This window comes from Tenebrio molitor, chromosome 6 (genome assembly GCF_963966145.1).
Source record: "Tenebrio molitor chromosome 6, icTenMoli1.1, whole genome shotgun sequence".
NCBI lineage: Eukaryota > Metazoa > Arthropoda > Insecta > Coleoptera > Tenebrionidae > Tenebrio > Tenebrio molitor.
In genome coordinates this window covers 16792351-16814346 of record NC_091051.1, presented here as the reverse complement: position 1 = coordinate 16814346, position 21996 = coordinate 16792351, and the positions used below count along the sequence as shown (strand labels likewise).

Below are 21996 nucleotides of genomic sequence, written 5' to 3'. Positions count from 1 at the left end.
ACAATTTTTACCAAAAGATTCGTTTTGTGTGATTAACTAGTTTCAATTTTTTGTAACCATGAGAATCTAAATTTTGATTATTTATTTTTTTCTATAACAATGGAAGTTTTTAACAAAGCTCTGTTTCTATCACAACAGAAAATTTTCGCCCTTACCCATAGGCGGGTATAAACTTTGATGGTTAATTTATTCCAAATTTTAAATCAACTCAAGATTCAGGCATCTACAAGTGATAGAATGTCAATAACTGCAATGAGAAAAATTTTAGAAATTTCTTCAAGGAGTGACGAGAAAGCAATTTATGATTGCATCAAAAACAGATTTAAAACATTTTACAATAATACATTTCTTTGCAGCTAGATTTCTGTTGGTAATTTTTTCAAACCAGAATAGGCAATAGTAGTAGTAGCAGTAGTAGTCAAATAGTATAAAAAGTAAATCTTTTATTTACCTGGGTGTCGAACTATATTAGGCTACGTAGTGAAGCTTCTGAAAAAGAAACTTGATGCACAATAGAAAAGATATTTTTTGAAATAATATTTATATGCAGTTAGATGATTGATAGTAATTATTTAGAGACAGAATTTTAAGGCAATTGGTTTGAAAAATAACTTAAATATTTCACCTGTAATTTTAATTCTTTTATTTCAAAGATAGATTTCTTCGTATTTAATTATGAAGCCAAAGTTTCTAGGTGTATCATCTAAAACTGACTACCTATACCTACTTGTATTGTAGGTATTTCTGTAAATGTTAGTAAAGAGTAAGTAATTTTTTTAAAGATAATTTGTAAAAATTCACACCCCCACACCCTAACTTATAAGTAGTTTTTCTTTTACTTCAAATTGATTTATCGAAATGATAAATTTGCAGCTTCACTAAACACCGTTCACGTTATTTTGGCATGGTAGGCCATGATTAATTTTTTTAACGTTGGAAACACTGTTTGATTTCGGTCATTAAAGTGCCTGACATGCGGACCTACCAAAATGAACATAACATGTTGCTGAATTTCCCACGATGTATTCTTTTATTGCAAACTAGTAAATCTGACAACAATGCACTAGACATTGACGCTATTTAAAACCTCAAACATAGAAAAACATAACCTGATTCAACAGACAGCTTTACTACCAAATTTAATGCAAAATTTCCATGGCTTCTCATTATGCCAAAACAACGTGAATGCATGTTATTTACATTTAAATGCTCATTTTAATTTAATGGAGTACAAGGCATTGTTTGCCGCTGTATGTAAATAGTTGTAGTAATATGTAGATTTTGATATAAATTGAACTCTAGTCTTACTCGTAAAATATTGATAGGAAGGGTAGACAATTTTGTGCAAACATTTCTTTTTCAATCCACGAAAAGAATGGCTTATTATTAGACACAATAGATATGTTTCAGTTTCCTAAAAAAATGTTACGATCCGAAAAAGAATCACAAGCGAAAAAATTCGACCTAGGCTTTATGAACATTTCAACGACCATTACGAAAAATTGTCGCATTAATAAATTGCAAACAATTAAAAATTTACAGCAGTGTTTAATAATAATTTATTCTGTTTTTTATCAACCCAGTTTAATAAAAGTTGTTTACTCTTTTTTAAATTTATTACTGCAGCCCGAGAATTATTCCATATATTTATAATTGTATTTTCAAATTATATTTGTGTTCTTCAAATTCCATATGGAAATTATTCCAAGCAATTTATATTACTGAAGAGAATTTACTTCTCTTTCTGGCGTTGCATAATTATTTTGGCCCTTTGAGAGGAAGATTTATGAAAATAAAAACAATTAATTCGGACTAACATCGTAAAAGTATGAAATTTGTGAAAACACCTCGAAAGCGGAGGTTCGTCTAATCGGGTGAAGTTTGACGGGACCGATGTTGACTGTCTGTCTAAATTTGGGAGTCGTGGACTGTAAAATTAGATTAACAAAATAAATCCCGTGCCCTATCCTCTGGTAAACATTCAGTAAATTGAACATGCCAGAACAATGCGTAACGTCCCAATCGAAGCTGTCGTCCCCAGAAGATAAATGTTCGAAACAATCTCGACATACCAGACACGCAATAAAACACTTTTCCACGCATTCCACCGTCGATGGTCTGTTTTCGGAATGGTTAAATATCCGTCGAGAGTGAATTTGGTCATCCCCCTAGCACGCACCACCGCCAGGTAAGAGTGGGCTTCGATATGGGTCACCGGTATATAACATCCGAGACCATCTTCATCATGGTTATTTGACCGTCGAGAGAGCCGGTATAACACGGTCACCCAAACTCCCATTTCATTTATTCTTCCGGCGATCATCCGCGTGCTTTCTCCCATCGTCGGCGTTGGATGCCTCCGGAAGCCGACTCGGTGCAATTAGTGTCTTTGTGCGATCGCAGATCAGTGTTCAATGTTTCCAACGGATTATCGCTCCGGCTGCGGTCAGTATTAACACCCCATTTTTACACCCCAAAATTGGTTCGGGCCCTTAATCAGTGCGTTCGGTTGGTTATCCTTCGATTTTTCAGACCTGGCCCATCATCTTGACTAACCCTCGACTGTCGCGTGCCATGTGTCATCTGATCGACTAGAATATGGCCAGATACAAGGTGAGTTTAATTGGTTCGAATTATTGAAATTGTGTGTCAGCTTGTGGTTATCGTCCTCGTATGCGCTGCACGAGAATAATATTTTATTTTGTATTGTTTGTTTGAGTAAATTTTGAAACAATGGATGATCCACTTTTTCTGGCACGTTTCACTGGAACTGTGATACAGGGTTCACACCCACCAGTTATGTGCATTTTGTTATTGACACCAGGCCACCAATTATGCCGGTTTGTCGACATCGATGCAAAAACGTTCAGTCGTGTTTTCATAATTCAATTTGTCGCTTGATTTATGGCGGAAGTGAACACAAGATTGATGACAATTCGAATACGGTAGTCCGGGGTCGGCTGCAGACGCTCGGGTCGGGTCACTGCCAATGCCACTGCTTCGATTTTAACCAATCTGTAGTGTTTTCTCAATTTGGTTGTAGGTCGTAAAATTTTATTGCATATTATCAGCGATCAACGGGCACAACTGGGTTTGAAAAGGTCGGGAAGCGACGCGTGCAATGCAAATATACTAAACGTTCAATACAACCCTGCAGAATATTATCTGCTAGTGGTAAACTAGGATTGATAAGCCCCGCAAAATCTTTAACTTGAAGTACCATAAAATTTTACGACCTACAAGAAAATTGAGAATACTGTACACTCTTAAAAATTCTCTCGGCAATTGCACTGGTTTCTTGAACTTCGATCTTTGGTGAAAAAAACTACAGAAACCTAATTATCAGCTTTTTATGAACACCAGTACCATAAATAAGTCGTCCCTTTACTTAACCCGGTGATTTTAAAAGAATGCAGCTAATGGAGCTTTGATTACTTCGACCCAAACGTTGTCACTACAGATTGTCCTGAAGGGTGAAACGATAATTTTTTATTACCTCTCTAGACAAAGAATTGTCAACATGAATAAATGTGAATCAATCAAACCGTGAAAGATTTTTTCAAAAATGTATCGGGAAAACTAGAACCGTCGTCCTACTTGAGACTTGCTTTATTTTGATAAGACTCTCAGTTAATTGAATGAATTACAGTAAATAGGTCTCTTAATTAAAGGGTTTTCACTTCAATGTTACCATTCTAGTTTATTGTATTAAATTAATTACTTTTTGTTTCACTCTCTTTAAAATTTGTTGTTTTTCCCGCGTTTGCGGTGTCCCGTTTTTCTGTACTTTCTCCAACAATTTCATTTTCTTTTCTCTGTTATTCTTCTAATAAATTTAAACAAATATAACTTACTAAAAGTAGTACCACTGTATTTGTTTAATTTTTATTCGACCACAAATGCTAAACTAATTGCTCTTATTTTACCAAAAAATATAAAACGGAGTAATTTTCCAAATCAACTATCAATCAGAGGTAAATAACTCAAAATATTATTTTTGCAGTATTTTTTTATAAGAAATTGTATCAGTAGCATAATTTTTAGCCGTTTCTGTTCTAAGAAATTTGTTTTAAATTATCAAGTATATTAAGGATTCAAATACGATTTTGATTGTGTTAGACCTTTCAAGAGATGTTTTAAAATAAGACAAACTGTTTGGAGATAATGTAGAGTTTAAACATTTTCGATTCTTAATAAAAATATTAATTATTATTATTTGAAAACTTTCTATTATTAAAGTAAAATAATAGAGAATTGTTTCATGTTCTACTTAAACGGTTACACACCTTAATTCACTATACAGGGTTATTATAAATGTTTCTAGAGGTGTTGGATTCTCTCATGGGCTGTGACCTTGGAAATATCTGCGCGAAGGCAGATAAACCAGTGAAAAATCAGTAAATGAAAACTGAAATAGATACAAATATATGAGAGAGAGACGAAACTAATGTAATGATGATGTTTTCCGGTCGGTTGGTAGCGCCTCATAGCCCATGAGAAAATCCAACATCTCTAACATCGTACAAAACCAGACAAATTTTGGATGTGCCGCTAGCCTCGTAACTGGTGGTAGTTTTTACCGCCGGAAATGTGTCGACTGTCATATAGGAACGTATGTATATAAAGCGGCACACCTGAAATTAATTGCCCAGCCAACTACGATGTTGGAAACACTTAGGTATAATAAACCTGTAGTTTCATAAAAAATAATCAGTCAGAATAAGAACCAGTTAGTTTCCAAATTTCGGTTAAGAAAGAAGGTACTAACTAAATGATTTAATGATTATATTTAGTTTGTTACAAATTAATACCTACAACTGGTAATGTTGTAATAAAATTAATAAGAAATTACGCAGACATGTTTATATAAATCTGGCTAATTTTTCTTTAATAATAATCGTTTAGAAAGAAATTTATGTTTACATCGGAGAAAAATGTCAGCGGAATTTTGGAACTCTTCGTTTTGATATTAATCATGTCATAAAATTTAGAATGTTCTAGTTAGTGAATCCTAACAAGTTTGCCTTAATTTTCGTCGGATCAGTGGGCGTTCCTTCCAACATAATATTTTAATTTTTTGTTAATTTACGTCACTTACCCACTTAAATCAATACTTTCCTAAATGTTAAATTTAACTAACAAATAAATTGTCGCTTAGCCATCAGTTACACCAACTCTAATTAAAGCTAATTGAACGTACGCTTAGTTTAGTGTTAAACCTTAACATAAAAATTGGAGATAGTGGCGAAGACAATAGAGTGGAATTCTTTGATCGCGATACCAATCTATGAAGAATAATAACACAACATTGTTCCCAGATATTATGTTTGCACTAGCTCTGATAGGTCAGCAACATCCAACCTCGTGGCCATTAGCAATTCAAATTTTTACATATACCTCGACAATGAACGTCCATGCATCATTCAGTAAACACGTCCAGCATAAACATTTACATGGAAATTGAAACTAGCAGTGAATAATGGTCTCGTTGAGGCCGGCACAGTTTCTGGAAGTTGACTTGAAGAAGCGCAAGTACCAAGAGGCACGAAAATTCTCACTTCTTAACCGACTTTCTATTTCTTTGGCTTGTGTGACCTGTGCGATTGACAAGGAAGCGCGAATTTTCAGTCTCGGGTGTTCATTAAGTGGTGATTTCCATTTACGGTTTAGGAAAATGGGTCCCAGTCGATGAGTTTCCGTCGAAGAATCCGCACTGTGGTCAATTATCCGTCGTCAGTCGCACGTCGATAACAATTTTATCGAATAAGGTCAAGAGAAATCTGTATATGGCCTGCTAGTAAATAAAAAATTGCGGTTCACTCCACATTTGACGACAATCGCCGAAAATCGCAGGAAATCGTTTGCCTTTTCACCGTAATTGTCGCGGAAAGAAAATTTGTCCTGATTCGACCAACCTGTTCGGTTAAGAGTGAAAACGTGTTTTTATGGATTTTCCGCATTCCACGTGGTCTTGCGGATTTTCACGAAGCGTGCCGGTTGGTCGCGCCAATTTTCGAGAGAATGATCGCGGTAATTGGTGGTCGAAGTGGCGGACCGTGACGCCAAAAAAATTCCTGATAGTCGGGAAATTCTAATGGAAAATCGGCGATCTTTATTGGATGTCGGTGCGGATTCTGGTGAATTACATAAAGTGAAAGTCACGTTTTTTTCATAAAACGCATTATCTCCAAATTGACTTCTTCGCAAACGCGCTATCGGGAAAACGATGCGGTACCGACGAACGCATCCGAATATATGTAGTTAATTTGCATTTAGGAAGTAAAAGGTGGTCGTTAATGGAACGACTGTGACTTATGAGCCATAAGGTAGCGAGCCACACTTTGTAGTTTTTGCGCTTGTGGGAACCATTTTCCCTTTTTCGACTAATTGCCGATATTAATTACCGATTTTGGACGTAAAAATTCTTCTCAAGCAAATTGCTCATTAGTTGTCACCGGTCCCGCCAATCGATCCTTCCTCTTGTACTTTTAAATATTACACCCGAACATAATAAATTACCGCATAACAGATGTCGGCGTTAATAAGCGACCCACTTACACGTGCGAAGTAGTTCTTCATTGTGTGGTTCAGGGTTATCTACACGGCGAAGAAAGTTCTGAAGATAAACGTGAAGTACTTGAATGGGAAAGGAAATCGCGTATAACTGTGTTATGTGTATGGTAAAATACGTGTCCCATCGTGTGTCGGTCGTTTTTTGGTTCATCTGCACAGAAAGTCGACGTGGGAATTCTTCGACTGGTCGAACGGAGTCACGCAAATTGTTGTTGTGCTCTTGAAAGTGAAACTATTAAATGCTTTTAACGAGAACTCCTGATTTCGGGAAGGATGCCAATTAGGGACGATAGATTTGCGAGAGAAATAGCGATCGGTGTGGAACTCCGCCAATTAGACGGCCAGATAACGATTGACTTACAAGATCACGAGAAATTTACGTCTAATTAACACCAGAGTCGTACGATGTGATAAGCGAATTAATACACTTGATAAGGTGAGAGGTTGCAATATTTGCACAATATAAATGTAAACAACAAAGGTGCAAAGGTCTTCAGAGTTTATCCGTGTGCACGCAGTTTGCACTTATCTATAAGAAACCCAAGTAAATACACGAGTTTTTGGGATTGCGTTTTTGATACAAATTAAGTGATTTTTAAATAAAGTCATAATTGTAGTTTTATAAATGATAATTTGAAAACAATGAAAAATTTGAACAATGGTATTATTTGATACTTTGTTTATCTGTCTTCGTCAGTTCTAACAAGAAATGAGATTACAATAGATTGAGGACAAAAAGGTTAAGAAAGCTATTGAAAGCTCTTTTATAAATTTTAAATGAGTAAACGCAATCCTCGAGGTTGGAAATAATTGTAGTTGGGTAGAAATGATAAGATCTGTTATGCTGAGTTGCAAAAACTCTTTTTGTACACGGTTCCCGATGGAATAAGATTATATTAAAGATTGGAGGCGTCGTCTAATGGAAATTATTTCAGATAAAAGTTTCGTTGTGTAGTTTAACTTTTGAACAACAATATCTACCCAGCTAAAATTTTATAGATAGTGACTCACGTATCACAGGATGTTTCAAAATTATTATTTGAAAGAACGTTCGTATTAATTTTTATCATCAGGACTACAAAGAGGCGAGAAGCATTTGACTCACTTACTCGCTTATAATGATAATAGCAAATCTTGATTCGTTCAAATAGATCGTAAACACCATATAGTACAAGTCACATAAAATACAACACAAATCAATACATTAAACATACAAAATTACACTAAAGTTATTGTTATATCGAATCCTGCAATGGTGGAAGAATGTAACGGATGTTTTTTTAAGTTTGACGTCGAAGCTGGCGCTGAAGAGTCGATTGTGAACGCACCACCGGATTCCAATGCTGATTAGCTATTTAAATGTAACTTTACTTTTTGCGTGTTTTTAATATGCAGTTTGAAAAATCAGTCTTTTTGAAGACGAGTACGTAGTTAAACATCTGTTTAAATTTAACCTCACTTTTTGCATTGTTTGTGTTTTTAACCTGCAGTTTGAAAAATCAGTATTTTTAAGACAAGTGGTTCATTCAATTTCGACGACAAATTTAAAAAAACTGCCTTTATAAGTTCTTATTAACTGATAAATGTAAGTTGTTCGTTTATAAAATTACTTTGAAGGATTCACGAAGCTTTATACCTATTATATTTATGTACATTATGCCAAGCATTTTTTTTTGAAGGACGAATATTTAATGTAAGCTAACAGCCTCATTTAATTTAGAAACTGAGCTTAAGGCTCGCGTTTACCTGAGTTTGAAACGGTCGAAAAAGTGGATTTTCGATCACGTTTTTTGAGAAAACAATACGAGATGAACGATTTCTCTCTTTACTACATAAATTATGAACATTTCTATTAGTGAACTATGAAGAGAAAAATATAATTTTGTTTTGACGAATTTGTTAAAAAACCACAAATAAAATGCTCTGCTTAGAAGCTGTGTAGGCAAAACGAAAAGAGATATCGAAAATATCTCACGTCATTCACTAGATATTGTTGTGAATGTGACGCAGACGAAAAGTGGTGTTTCCTACTTGAATACTAGTTGAAAAAAACGAAAAAAATGAAGTCATTTTTCAACGTTAAAATTTTACGTTGTAGACAACCAACCCTACATGCTACCTGAGCTAACAGCTTACGGAAAGGGGACTATACAAGGGTACAAATTACATCGGCCTCCTCCTAAGAAATTAGGAAATACTTATAATAGGTATTTGCATTTTTATTCCAAATTTGTAACAAACGATTTGAGCTTTATTAACAACAGTCAATAATACTGCTGCTCCATCAGGAAAAGCTTCATCAGATTATTATATCACCCATTTTAATATTAGATACGCAAATCTCTGTCCTTTTTTTTTTAAGTGGAATAATAATTTCCAGTAATAATGCACTATAAAAATAAGCACAATTTTTTCCTTTATTTCATGTCAAAATTCACGATCTCTAAATATTTTATTTTATACTGTCCGGTAGATGTTCGATTACATTATCAATTTGAGTCCGGTAGGTGAGTTATAAGTTATAACAGTATCAGAGCCGGAAAGTGTCGCTAAGCATCACTTACCGGACTGTTTTATTTTTCTGACATTGAAAATTGCAAAAGTCGAAAAATATCCACTTGAGTGCTTCGAAATGATCGATTTGTAATACGAAAGTTGATTAGCAACCACAAGTGTCATTTTTTGACGTTTTAATTTCTCGAGAAATTTGTGAAAAAACGATACGAGTGTTGCGTTTTAATCAACTTGAGTATTACAACAGATTATTTCAGAAGGACGAATGTATGTAATTCGGTAAGATTATTTCAGGAATAAAGTTGTTTAATTAAAGTCCTTTAAAATGTTTGCAAGTTGCTCGTCAGAAGTTGACGATTCATGTTGACATTTGATATAAAAATAAAAAATGTGACACTAGTATTCACCGTTGTCTTAAAAATAAAAAAATAAAACATTTGAAAAAGGACAATAAAAAATTATCGTAAAATTATCGCTGTAATCCAAAAAATAAAGCCTTACGATTGGTCGAAAACGATGATGAATGAAATAATCATTAGTAATACAACGAGAGGGTACGAAATTGCCGGAAATTTTCGATCTCATTATACGAGTATTTGTTTCGACGACAATTTCCACGAGTGAGCGTAGCGAACAAGTGGAAATTGTCTAAGAAACAAATACGAGTAAAATGAGGAGAAAAATTTCCCGCAATTTCGTACCATCGAGTTGTATTCGGCATGACAATTCCACGAAGGAAAATTTCATTTTCAAATTTTACACAATTTTTTTAATTTATACGTATTCTAAGCGTTAGTTAACGTAGTTGAAAACAACAAAAATTTTACTGTGGATCAAAAATGAGTTTATCAAAATTCGAGGAAGGAGGAGAAAATTACAGCGATAATTTTAGGAAGGTGGAGATGATTACAGCGATAATTTTTCGATAATTTTAGGACCATGCTAAATTATCGGTGTAATTCGTTCCTAATTGGTCCAATGATTCAAAATACTAGAAGCTGATTGGTTGAAATTTTCTGAGTGGAATTGTCATTGTAAAATCAGTAGTAACGGCCGTTGTCCCAGGAAAAAAGATGATGCAATTTTCACAAAATAATGTGATTTTTGAAATAAAATTATGATACAGAACAGACTTCCAGTATGAAATAATAGTACATATATTATTACATGAGCAAGTACAGAATAAGTAAAGAATAAAAATCGTTACTTGCCAGTACCTATAAATCCTATAATCCTATACTTTGTCCGGTGCACACGAGTTCCCGTCAGCATAATATTTTATACCTGGGCTTCGACATAGGCCATTTAATCCTGCACACGAATTCCCGTCAAGGTAAAAATGCACCCGAAATTCTAGACTCGAATTCCCGTCAGAAAAAAACCTTGGTTATTGAAAGCACTGTTACGAAAGTAAGTATCAATGATGAATCTTCTATGTTCTGAAATAAAAACCATTTTTGCGTTAAAATTCGGTTAATAGTGACAGTTGTTTGACGTTTATTAGCTGACTTAGCAAAAATACGAAAAATCTGACACTGTCAAAGTCACAGCCGCCCCTTATCTAAGTATATAAATGTTGATCACATGGTATTTGTAACTTTTTAAAATTTTAAACATTTTTTTTTGGTCCACGTAATGGTAAACAATAATGGTACCTGGCAACGGCTAGAGGGGTAGGTAAGTAAGGGATTGAAGCGCTCTTTTACCCTTGACGGGAACTCGAGTGTTGGATTATATCAGTTGATAATCACCTGACGGGAATTCTTGCATTACTTTATGACAAGAAATAAGTCAGACGGGAATTCGAGTGCGCCCACTTTGTCTATAGCAAATTTATCTGACTCTAAAAGCCCGACTAATAAACCCATAATGTTCAATTATTCACCGAAGGGACACAAGATGAAACCAACCATTTCATTGTATTTTTACCTTAAAAATATTTTGCCATAAGGGTCATTTTTGTCTCATTCATAATTCTTGACAAATCAGGTAGCAACTCCGAACTAATATTCATTCCCTCATCTGCAGGGGGTAAATGCAGATGTAATCGTAATACTTTGGGAAAATACAATTACAGAACTACACAATGCTGCTCCCTGTATTTGGTGAATATTATACAGAAATTAAACAAATTTTTTTTCAAAAAAATCTTTGGACAGGTCAATTTTAGTTTATAAAAATACATATTTTAATACAAAATAAAATTCCAAGCAGTCATTTGTTTTCGAGTTATGACGTCATCGATAGTTTTTTTTAAATAGAAACCCCCTATTTTTGTTCTTGATTCTGATAGGCCTTTTAATTGTCTAAACGCCAGTATAAAAATTTTGTTATCTTACATAAGGAAATTTTTGAGAAAAAAAAATAAAGTTGAAAAAATAAATTTTATAACAAACAAAAACGAGTCAAAAACTGTGTTAGTAAGTACTTAAAATTATGGAATTCAATGTTCGAATTGCCATCCTCCAGCTTGTTGACAATAAGCAAGTTTATGAAGAAATTCCCCCTGTTTAATTTTCTCTAGTTTTATCCACACACCCAATCAAAATTGAAATTTCTATACGTTGTGTTTCTGATAAATGAGTCATTTTCGAAAACGTTTTGTAAAACAAATAACACATACGAATGAAATTGACAGTAACATTTGACTGTTTGATTTACCTACTTGATTTTTTGACTTGTTTTTCTTCTTTATAAAATTTAATTTTTCCAACTTTATTATTTTTTTTCTTAAAAATTTCCTTATGTAAGATAACAAAATTTTTATACTGTCATTTAGACAATTAAAAGGGATATCAGAATCAAGAAAAAAAAATAGGGCGTTTCCATTTAAAAAAACCATCGATGACGTCATAACTCGAAAACAAATGACTGCTTGGAATTTTCTTTGGTACTAAAATATGTATTTTTATAAACTAAAATTGACCTGTCCAAAGATCTTTTTGAAAAAAAATTTGTTTAATTTTTAAGGAATTTATTCCATACTTTTGCCGCTCACTGTAGTTTTATTAGTCGGGCCTTCAAAGTCAGAAAATGTCCTATACGATCAAATTGTAGGTATATTATGTACCTACAAAAAATAATAAAATTAATTCTTAGCTCAATATTTTTAATTTTTTAAAATTTAATTCTCTTTTTGTTAAAAAAAAAATGGGAGAAATACAAAGGAAAGTCGGAAAATTCGGACAAACTTCAAAAATTTTAATTTTTGTATGCACTCTCGATCATTACTGACGACATTTGTAATTGATTCTCTTTTTTTTTGTTCGGTTTGTTCCCGGGATAGAAATCAATTTAAAAAATGTTTTTGGAAAATTTGGAGAAAAATCTGGAAAAACGCATTCCACCCTAAATTAAAATTACATCCGTTTTTACTTTTGTGTTGTTTCGCGATCTGTCCAACAAATGTAGTTGTTTTATTTCTATACCAATTTATTTCACTGTCGGATTGTTCACTTGAACATCGATCTTGCAATCGAAATGTAAATAAAACACCTTGAGATTCATTGTAATGGAAGAAAATAAATCATCATCACAAACTAATTTGCTGAAATTTGGATTGGACAAGACAACGTCTGTCCAGCTAATAATAAAATGGAATGAAACAACAGTTTGCAGTGCAGCCAAAGCCAATTCAGATTTGGCATTGTAGGACTTGTCGTTCCAACACAAAATTTTATTTTATCTCCGTATTTAGGTACGGAACAGGACAGGATCGTAATCGTAATCCTCTACCCCCTACTGAGCGTCTGTGACCAATTCAAGGTACCTGCGTCCTCGGTTTGTTTGACCCAAGGAGGTTTGACCAAAATATAAATTTGTAAATAGAGGACCCACTGTACATCAAGTTCGAAATTTCTTTCAGGTAAACGCGAGCCTTAAGGACTTAATTTTTTGTATCTTACAAAAATAGTATGTTATACGCCAAGGTAGAGAAGACATTTTTTTAAGCCGAGGTAGTTTATAATATAGTTTAGGGAATAAAGAAGCGAGGCTTAAAATTGTCTTCTCTAGCGTGGTGTATATATTATTTTTTTCACAACTAGATCCGTTAAAACCCTTTCTAATAATAATTATTAATTAAATTTGTTTGTCCGATGCGACGATCCGAATTCTCATTTTTCAACGGTTGCTATGAAAACTGAAAATCGTTTGTCTACGTTAACCAATAAAATCAAAGAAAATCTTTCGTTGCTAGGTGACGGCTGTTCATTATTGACCTTGGTTAATAATGAAAATTATTATTAACCTTGGGAGAGAAATTCTACTTCTGGGGTCGGTTCGAGAGTCAATAATGACGCCTTCTGAGACTAGTAGTGAAAAAACAATATTTTCAAAATTTTCTGTCTAAGCTCTCCCCCTGTAAATAAAGAAAAATTAACTAGGTAATACGTTTTAATGAAACTGATATTCCCTAAAGAATTGATTATGGCGAACGAACAATCTACTTGTACGATGTTAAAATTATTAAGAATTAGATCAGGCGTGGGTGCACTAATTTTTTAACTGAATTTTGTTTTTTTTTTGTGTGTAGAGTTTATGAATTCTATTTTGCTCGAACCCTTTGTATGTTGACAATAAAAATATTTTTACTAAAATACACAAGCTGTAAATTTTATTTAGAAAATTTGCCGGAATAATTCATGTTTCTTTTCTTTTAGTGCATCATGTCGTTGTTATGGCACTTCGATAATTTTCTCATCCACTTAGAACTGTAGTTTTGTGTAAGAATTCTTTCCACCTAGTAAACACCACTTCACTGTTGTAGTTGTTAATGCTAACATACTTACAGTAGTAGTTTCATGATAAATCTCACACTTAAGATAATAGAGGAAACATTCGATGTTCAAAACGAGTAGCTAATGGGCCATGACTTGTCAACTTTTCTTAATGTCAGAGTCAAGAAATAACTTTTTCCAGAAGACTTTAAAATATTGTAGTGTAGAGCGTTATCAAATTACGCCGGTCGTCCGGATAAAATGTTCCAATGCGTTTGCTTCTGGTGTCCTTTGCTTTAGGATGTCAGGCAGCGCATAGAAGGACGACATTTGGAGTGGTTTTCACGTCACTTCTCTGCCCCAGCCGTCCCCAGTTACCTCCACGTCTAAATTTTTAATGGCAAATTATGGAAAGAGATTGGATACACAGGATTTTTTTTAGTTATTTCCCAACCCTCCACCACCCGGCGGCACGGCAATTTTGCCGGAGTACATACACTATTACGGATATTACTATCAAGTAATAGTGCAGTGCTTATCAACATAATTACCGGCGTCTCGCCTCCACATTTTGACTTTGTTGTGTTTTATTATGTTCTGTGTCAATGTTAAGGAACTTCCTCACGATATGAGTATAATAATATACCTTTTTGAATTTCAACTACCAATGTGTTACCTAAATCCAAAATTTTTAAATTTTTAAAAAGAAATTGGGGTAATTGTTCACTTTAACTACTTCTGGAATTTTCGCGTTTTTTCTGGCTAGACAGCCTCAGGGCGTCCTCCTAGATCGTGTCCCACCATTCAAACCTTGTGCAAATGCCTTTTTTTCTCTCTTGTTGTGTTTCAAGGTCGCGTCAAGGTCGCGCCAAGTCTTCGTATAACTAAAGGGTAAGGAAAATTTTCATTTGCACAAGGTTTGACTGGTGGGAAACGATGTAGGAGGACGTCCTGAGGCTGTCTAGCCAGAAAAAACGCGAAAATTCCAGAAGTAGTTAAAGTGAACAATTACCGAAATTGGGGTACTATTCCCGTTGCTGAAATTATAAGTGGTAAAATCGAATTTTTTTCTAAACACTAAAGATTTCTCATAGCAACGGAGAGCTCTAAATATTTATTAATTTTTGTGTTATATTATGTGAATTTGGAACAGCTATATCTAAAAGATATGCTTGCTTTTGTTGTTTAAGTATTCAAAATAATAATGTCTGGTCTGTTATGCTTAATATGAATGTCAGTTAATAATTACATATCAGTATCGATTAGAAAAATTAAATTGATTCAATTTAACATCAGATTTTTTTTAAATGTTCAAAATGAGTTAGAGAATCGGCTGTACTATTGTTTTAATAAGAAACACTAACCGTTTTGATCATTTAGTTTAATAAAATTAAACATTTATTATCGTATGGTTTTGATATGGAAATAAAAATCTTGTAATTTTTTTTTAATTCGATATTGTCAATAGCACAATTAAACAATTTTCTGTTTTATGCTTTGTGTACTTGATTTATTTGTTTTCATTGGTCTAACCAGGCCAACTTGATTTTTTTAAACTTCAAAGTTAAATATGTATTTCAAAAACTTTTCTCTGTGATTTATCACTTTGGAAATTCGTCAGAAACTTAGGGTATCATTTAAAATTTCAAATTGGGGGTGGCTGGAGACGGTTGAAGGCAGAGTATTACCATGACAGCTATACTAAATTACGTCCCTCTGTGAGCGGTCTCACAATTTAAATTTCAAGTTTGTAACCAGACACCAGAGATGTAGCCGTCCGAACTTCTCTAGCGAACACCCGGTATAATAGCAATAACTGATATTAATGCCTAAATTTTTTAAATTAAAATTGTATTCATTTACAGTAAAATTGCTTTTTTTCCTATTAACATCTCTACAAACAATGCACTCGTGATGAACAGTAAGGTAATTAAAGGTAATTTTTGCTTTTTTCATCAAATAATCACTTTTCTTGGAAATAGTCTCTCACTATTATCATTAAAAATACGAGAGCATACTATTCCTTTCCCAATTTCTCTATATTTTCTGATTCTCCTATTTATTAATAATTCATTCGTTTTGATAAAATTTTAATTGAAATACATTCAATTATAACCAAGATCTTATCGAATAAATACGGTGCGATCAATTAAAAAATAAATCGAGTCGGCGTGTTACCTATTGCAACCCATGCTATAGCATAGGCTCCAAAGCAAACTCGATTTATTTTTTAAATGATCGCTCGGTATTTTCAATCAGAGCAAATTTTGGCAATGTTTAAACTCTCGGCTTTCATCTTCTCCATCTTTAGCTTAAAATCGTTTCTAAACAAGTAAATTAATTACTAAATTTTAATTTGATAATGACATTTTATAGGTACAGATTTGTATTTTACATAGTGTTTCATTTATTACAAGTTTTAGATGAGCTACAAGATACGAGAATGTGGTTTGCTTGAGTAATAATTTAGTGGAAAACTGTTATCAACAATATTATTAATAGACCTAGAAATAGAAACATTTTCGCATTCTTTTAACGGTTTCTATTTTTATTGTAATTCTGACAGCAAAAAATTAGTTACAGCACTTTTGGCAGTCTATTAATCATCAGTCACATAAAATACCACCCTAACTTGTTTTGTATGTCTATTCTTGAATGTATTTTCCTGTTGTTGGCTGTTGAATTTGATTATAAATACCACCCACTATACTGCAACACCAAAGTAGCAAAAAAGGCCATTTTATGCGAATATCAATGGTATACTGATTTGAATAAATAACGGCTATACACTTATTCAACTCCTTTGCATTCTTGGCCGTTCTTTTATAATTTTTTTATTGAATAACATGAAATGTGTTCTCCTAAATTTAATATTTATTACAATTAACGTACAATTAAAAATTTTAGGGGAATAAAAAATGTAATTGCAGTTAGTTCCTAACTTTAACACATTTTTATTAGGAAATTTTTAATAAGGATAAATAATTTTGTAACTAACATAATGTTTGTATTTTTGTGGTTCATGTTTTTTTAATAGCACTCACTTTTCAGTCCATTTAAATTTACAATGCAGTTGCTTGGATTTCATTTGTTGTGATTGAATTTGTTAAAAAGTTCTGTTCGATTGGTTGTTAAAATTTTATCGTGACCCAAATGACGAAAATGTTGTTTTTTCGTTAAAACCTGTATAGTATAGGTGTTCTTAATAAAAACAAAAATCACTGTCAACCTCGATTCACCAGTTGGGCTTTCTCCGCGCAGGCTACACGCAGCGATTTATTAATTGCATTTGATAGTTCTTCAGCCAATTAAAAGTTAATCTCTCAAAAATACCTCAGTAATTTTATTGTGATTTTTTGCAGATAATCTACTTGCTACTTCTCACGTACTACGTCTATGTGTCAGGAGAAGAGGCTGAGGATCGATTAATCTCGTTGAAACCACCCGACAAGCTACACCTGCAGAAGTCAATCCCTTACAAAAAAGAAGAGCCAACTTTTTTGTCCAAAATAAAAAACTGGTTCTTCCCTTCGCCAGACACAGTACCTGCAGAAGGTCATCACGGTGGCCCTCAATATTTACCTCCACAGCCATACCAAAGTCAGATCGCATGCAACCCTTGTAACAAAGCACCCTGGATTCCTGTAGCGACCAACATAGGCCACAACACACTAATCAATTTTGTACCACCATCTAGTCATCTGGAAGATTTAAGACCGCCACCTTCGAATCAGTACGGACCTCCATCTTCCCAGTATGGACCCCCTCCGTCTTCTCAGTACGGACCTCCTCCATCTCCTCAGTACGGACCCCCTCCGTCTTCTCAGTATGGACCTCCTTCATCTTCTCAGCATGGACCCCCTCCATCTCCCGAGTACGGACCTCCTCCATCTTCTCAGCATGGGCCCCCTCCATCTCCCGAGTACGGACCTCCTCCATCCTCCCAGTATGGACCGCCCCCATCTCCGGAGTATGGACCTCCACCCTCTTCCCAGTACAGACCCCCTCCATCTGCTCAGTATGGACCTCCTCCGTCACACTTCAAACCTCCACAACCACAGTATGGAGCTCCTTCGTCCTCGCACTTCAAGCCTCCACCATCGCCACAGTATGGAGCACCTTCATCCTCACACTTCAAGCCTCCACCGGGTCCTCAGTACGGAGCCCCTCCAGTCTTTAAACCCAGACCAGAAAAACTCAACTATGGTCTTCCTATCGAAAACCTCAAACCGCCTCGTACAATCACACATTTGAAACCGATTTCGCTGAACTATAACGTTCCGATTGGTATGAGACCACCCCCGCTGACAGGAAGTTATCATTCCTTGCCACCAACATCTCCGAGCACCAATTATTATTTGCCACCGCGGCCTCCACCACCTTCTGACAGTTACGGAGCTCCAGTATCAGGTCCCAACGTCGATTATCACGTGAGGCCTGAATACTTACCCCCAGTCGAACAATTACCACTAGCATCGAATCACCCCATTCCTTTGCCCAATTTGAGTTCTGGTCCAGTTTTGCCAATTCACAACCCACAGAATTTCCACGACAATGTCCCTCAACAGGGGGCAAATTACGAAGTGACAGCAAGTCAAAATGTTCAAGTGATCCCCAGTGTTAAAGTTGCTGACTTCTTGGCTTCCGTCGAACACCCGATTAATGTAATCCAGTCACCTTTAGTAGAAGTGTCGGTGAAAAGTCCCGAAGGTGTTGTCGAAGAAATTAGTGATGTTAAATCTGAAGGATTTTACAACGAAAAGTCGAGTAGATTAAGCGAAAATCCAATCGTAGTGGAAGACACTCACACGGCAGCGAGTGCTGTCAATGTGACCTTTCAAGACTCTAACGTCAACAATATTCAGGTACAAGCAAGTACCCCAGCATCTTTCAGATCTGAAAACCATGAAGAACTGAATTCAAATTTCATAAAACAATTGTTGTTGCAACAAGAGGTCGTGAGTCGTCAGAACAAGACTTTCACGCCACCGCCGTTGGATTACAGCAAGTGGGAACCTACTTGGGGTACTTCGATGCCAGATAAAATAGTACCACCTTCTCTGGGACCCTCGACTTGGCTCCAACCCGTTCCCTCAACAACCAAGAAACCCAAACAAATTCAAATCATAATTCCTTATATTAACAATAAGAAACCACTGCCATTTGACAAGAATGTTGGGAGAATGGTACCGAGCAAACCCTACACCACTCTTCTTCCAGTTTATTCGCCACCGTCGTCGACCGAAGAAGTCTGGTCGAAGTTTCTTGATGATTTTAATTTGGCCGAGTCGAAAAAAGTAACAGCGACAGCTTTCACTCCTCCAACGACGCAAGTTTACAACATCAGAGATCTACTAAAGGACACGAAAGAATCATATCCTTCGGAGAACCTCCCCTTTGATGTAATTTCGTTGCAAAATAATATCGACGATTGGACTCAACAGGAGTATTCGAAATCGATGCGACGCGACCAGAAAAGCAGTACCAGTGCCAAATTTGTACCCTCTAAGAAAATCCCAGACGAGTATTTCACCACTCAACCCTACAGCGAAACCACCATTGCAACTTTCGACCACGAACAAGCGGGTTCCAACAAGAAAGAAACCAAACTCGAGGACGACATCGAGACGAATTTGATTTTCAAAGAAACGACCACCGACAGCCCGACCACTACTCAAAAATCTTCGTGGGACACGGCTAGCGTGACGGTGTCTCCAGTCACAAAAGAGAAAGTGTACATAGTCACCCCTCAACCCCACGACTTTCGAGCCACCACTCCTCTCACCGCCTGGAGCCACCCACCCCAAATCCAAACCCACAACCTGACGAGCACCGCGAAATTTTTAATTCGCGTTGACCCCGAAAACGAAAGTAGCAGAGAAAGACTGAAACAAAACGCTGGTCCTTTAACTGTGGTCTTCAGCGAATGGCCCCACTTAAGTGAGTACCCGTCATTACGTAATTTTTCCCAAAATTTCACTTTTAACATCATAATTAGCTAAACTTTCCTCGCAAGTTTCTAATTCGAATTTAACTACCGCTCATCTTGGTTTGCAGTTAATAATTTACAGACGACAACGACGCTCAGGCCGTCAACTTCTAAACATCCGCTCTTCGGTTTGATGGATCTGTCGGCGTACACGCCGCCCCCTAACTCCACGGTGGAAACCATCTCTGGACACTCGAGGGTAGGCCGAGTAGATTCGATTTTGCATAGATTAGACACGTTAAAAACTAGTTCCCATGAGGTGTTGTAATGCAGTAATTAAGATACCACGCGACCCATATTTTCGTTTGTAATTATCATGATTTATTGCGGCTGGTATTGTGTTTTTTAGGTGGTAACTGTTGTGACACCGTCGACGGTGACAGAGAAGCACAGAAATGTGGAACTGAAGAAACTGGCGTGAAAGTCGACGAATAAAACTACCATAAAAAGTGCAATAGATCGTCTTTTAAGTGCAAGTTAATCGTAAGTAAGAATGGACAACTTGAGGACGTTTATATAAGTACAACAGTAACTCTTCCGTGTGTATTTACATTTTTCTAACGATGTAACTAATAATAATAATTTATACCTACCTATGTATTATATTTTTTTATTTATATTATTAAATAAACGAAATATGCTGTACACAGTTTTCTCACTTGAAAATATTTTCAAATATCATGCGAGTTCTCCGAGTTCCTGCCAGTATTAGCCAAAACAACTTGTCAGACTCAAAACCATTAATCAACCCAAACGACGTGAGGGCTGTTCCAGTTTTTAATTAATTTATTTTCGAGACTATATTTTTGCACGAACATAACTCAGGATCAAGACCACTTTTTGTTTTATAACAAATTAGCATTTTCTCATGGTTTTGTGTTCATTTTTTAATGCGTTAGTTGGGACATTGGGAAAAAATTGTACAGATGAACATCTAAAACTTTCTACATATTTAACTGGAAGAGATGAACCGACAATATATTATTATGCCAATTGAGCCTAACTTAGAAAAGCATATGTGGTCAGTTGATTGTATTTTAATTCACTTTTAAACATACTTTAGTGGATAAGGTCATGGAACCCAATTTATTCATAAAATCTAATTTAATCAACTAATAATCATCTTGCGTTAATTCGATAACCGGAAGCTATTCTGGAGGCGTACTGGACAAACAAAATGGTCACAGAAGAATTTATCAGAGGTGGGTGAAAAGCAAGGTTAACTCTCCAAGTTCATATTCTTTTATCATTTATTAAATTCGTACTGTACGGAAAATTAAATACGGTTAAGAGACCACAGTCAGTCGAATAAAATATCTACTTCACAGGATCTTCTTTATAAAATTTACTAAATCAAATAATAGTAGTTTATTTGACGAGTTTGTGTGTAAATTGGGCCTTTTTTGGCAAGCGTGGGGCCAATTTACACACGAACGAGTTGAATACAACGTTTTTTTGTTCGACGAGCCCCTTAAAGGCTCCAAATCGCTTAAAACCTTTAAAATTAGCTTGACGTTTTGTTTTGACAAGTTGTGACATTTATCAAAATCCGTTCACATAGGAGAAAATTCTAAAATTCTGACAGTGTCGAACAAAAAACATATTTTTTCTCTTTCAGTGTCGAGTATTTTATGCCACTGTTTTTCAATTTTCTGCATCGTTTCTAGTGATTATTGAAAATGGGGTTGGTATTGATAGTAAATGCCATTTAATATGTCATCTGAATTTGAATCCATGTTGAAGGATCAAAATAAACTATTAAGGGGCTATATTATTATTGTAACAAAATTTGGGAAACAATTTGAAATTTAATTTTCAATGAAATTACATTGCTTCATCAATACCAACACAATGTCATTAAAATAAAAGTCACCAAATAATTAGGTATTTTATATTAAAAAAAATCAAATTAATGAAGCCGAAATAGAAAAAATAGCATGTTACACACAAGACAGTTTGTCGAACTCCTTCCTTTAGACTCTTTAGAGCACTTCTCGCTACGCTCACCGTGCGACTTCTTGTCTTGTGTTTTGTGCAACTCGTAAATGTAACAATAAACTATTTTCAATTTTATAAAAATTTATAATAATTTGATTCAGGGTTCCAATTAGGAGCATTTTCCGAGTCAGCGAAAAGAAACTTGTTTAAGTCCTTAATTAAATTTTTTCGTTGGGAAAATTCCAAGTTTGCAACACATTTTCA

At 35.0% G+C, this 21996-nt stretch overlaps 1 protein-coding gene across 1 annotated transcript; it reads left to right on the top strand.

Annotated features, from left to right (window-relative positions):
- The first annotated feature begins 2194 nt into the window (after nt 1-2194).
- Nucleotides 2195-20439, top strand: LOC138132442 (YLP motif-containing protein 1-like). The gene is made up of 5 exons (XM_069049921.1): nt 2195-2445; nt 2533-2613; nt 17168-19745; nt 19863-19993; nt 20144-20439. Exons 2-5 carry the CDS (start codon nt 2599-2601, stop codon nt 20213-20215), a joined length of 2796 nt encoding a protein of 931 aa, XP_068906022.1. The 5' UTR covers nt 2195-2445; nt 2533-2598; the 3' UTR covers nt 20216-20439.
- Nucleotides 20440-21996: the final 1557 nt, after the last annotated feature.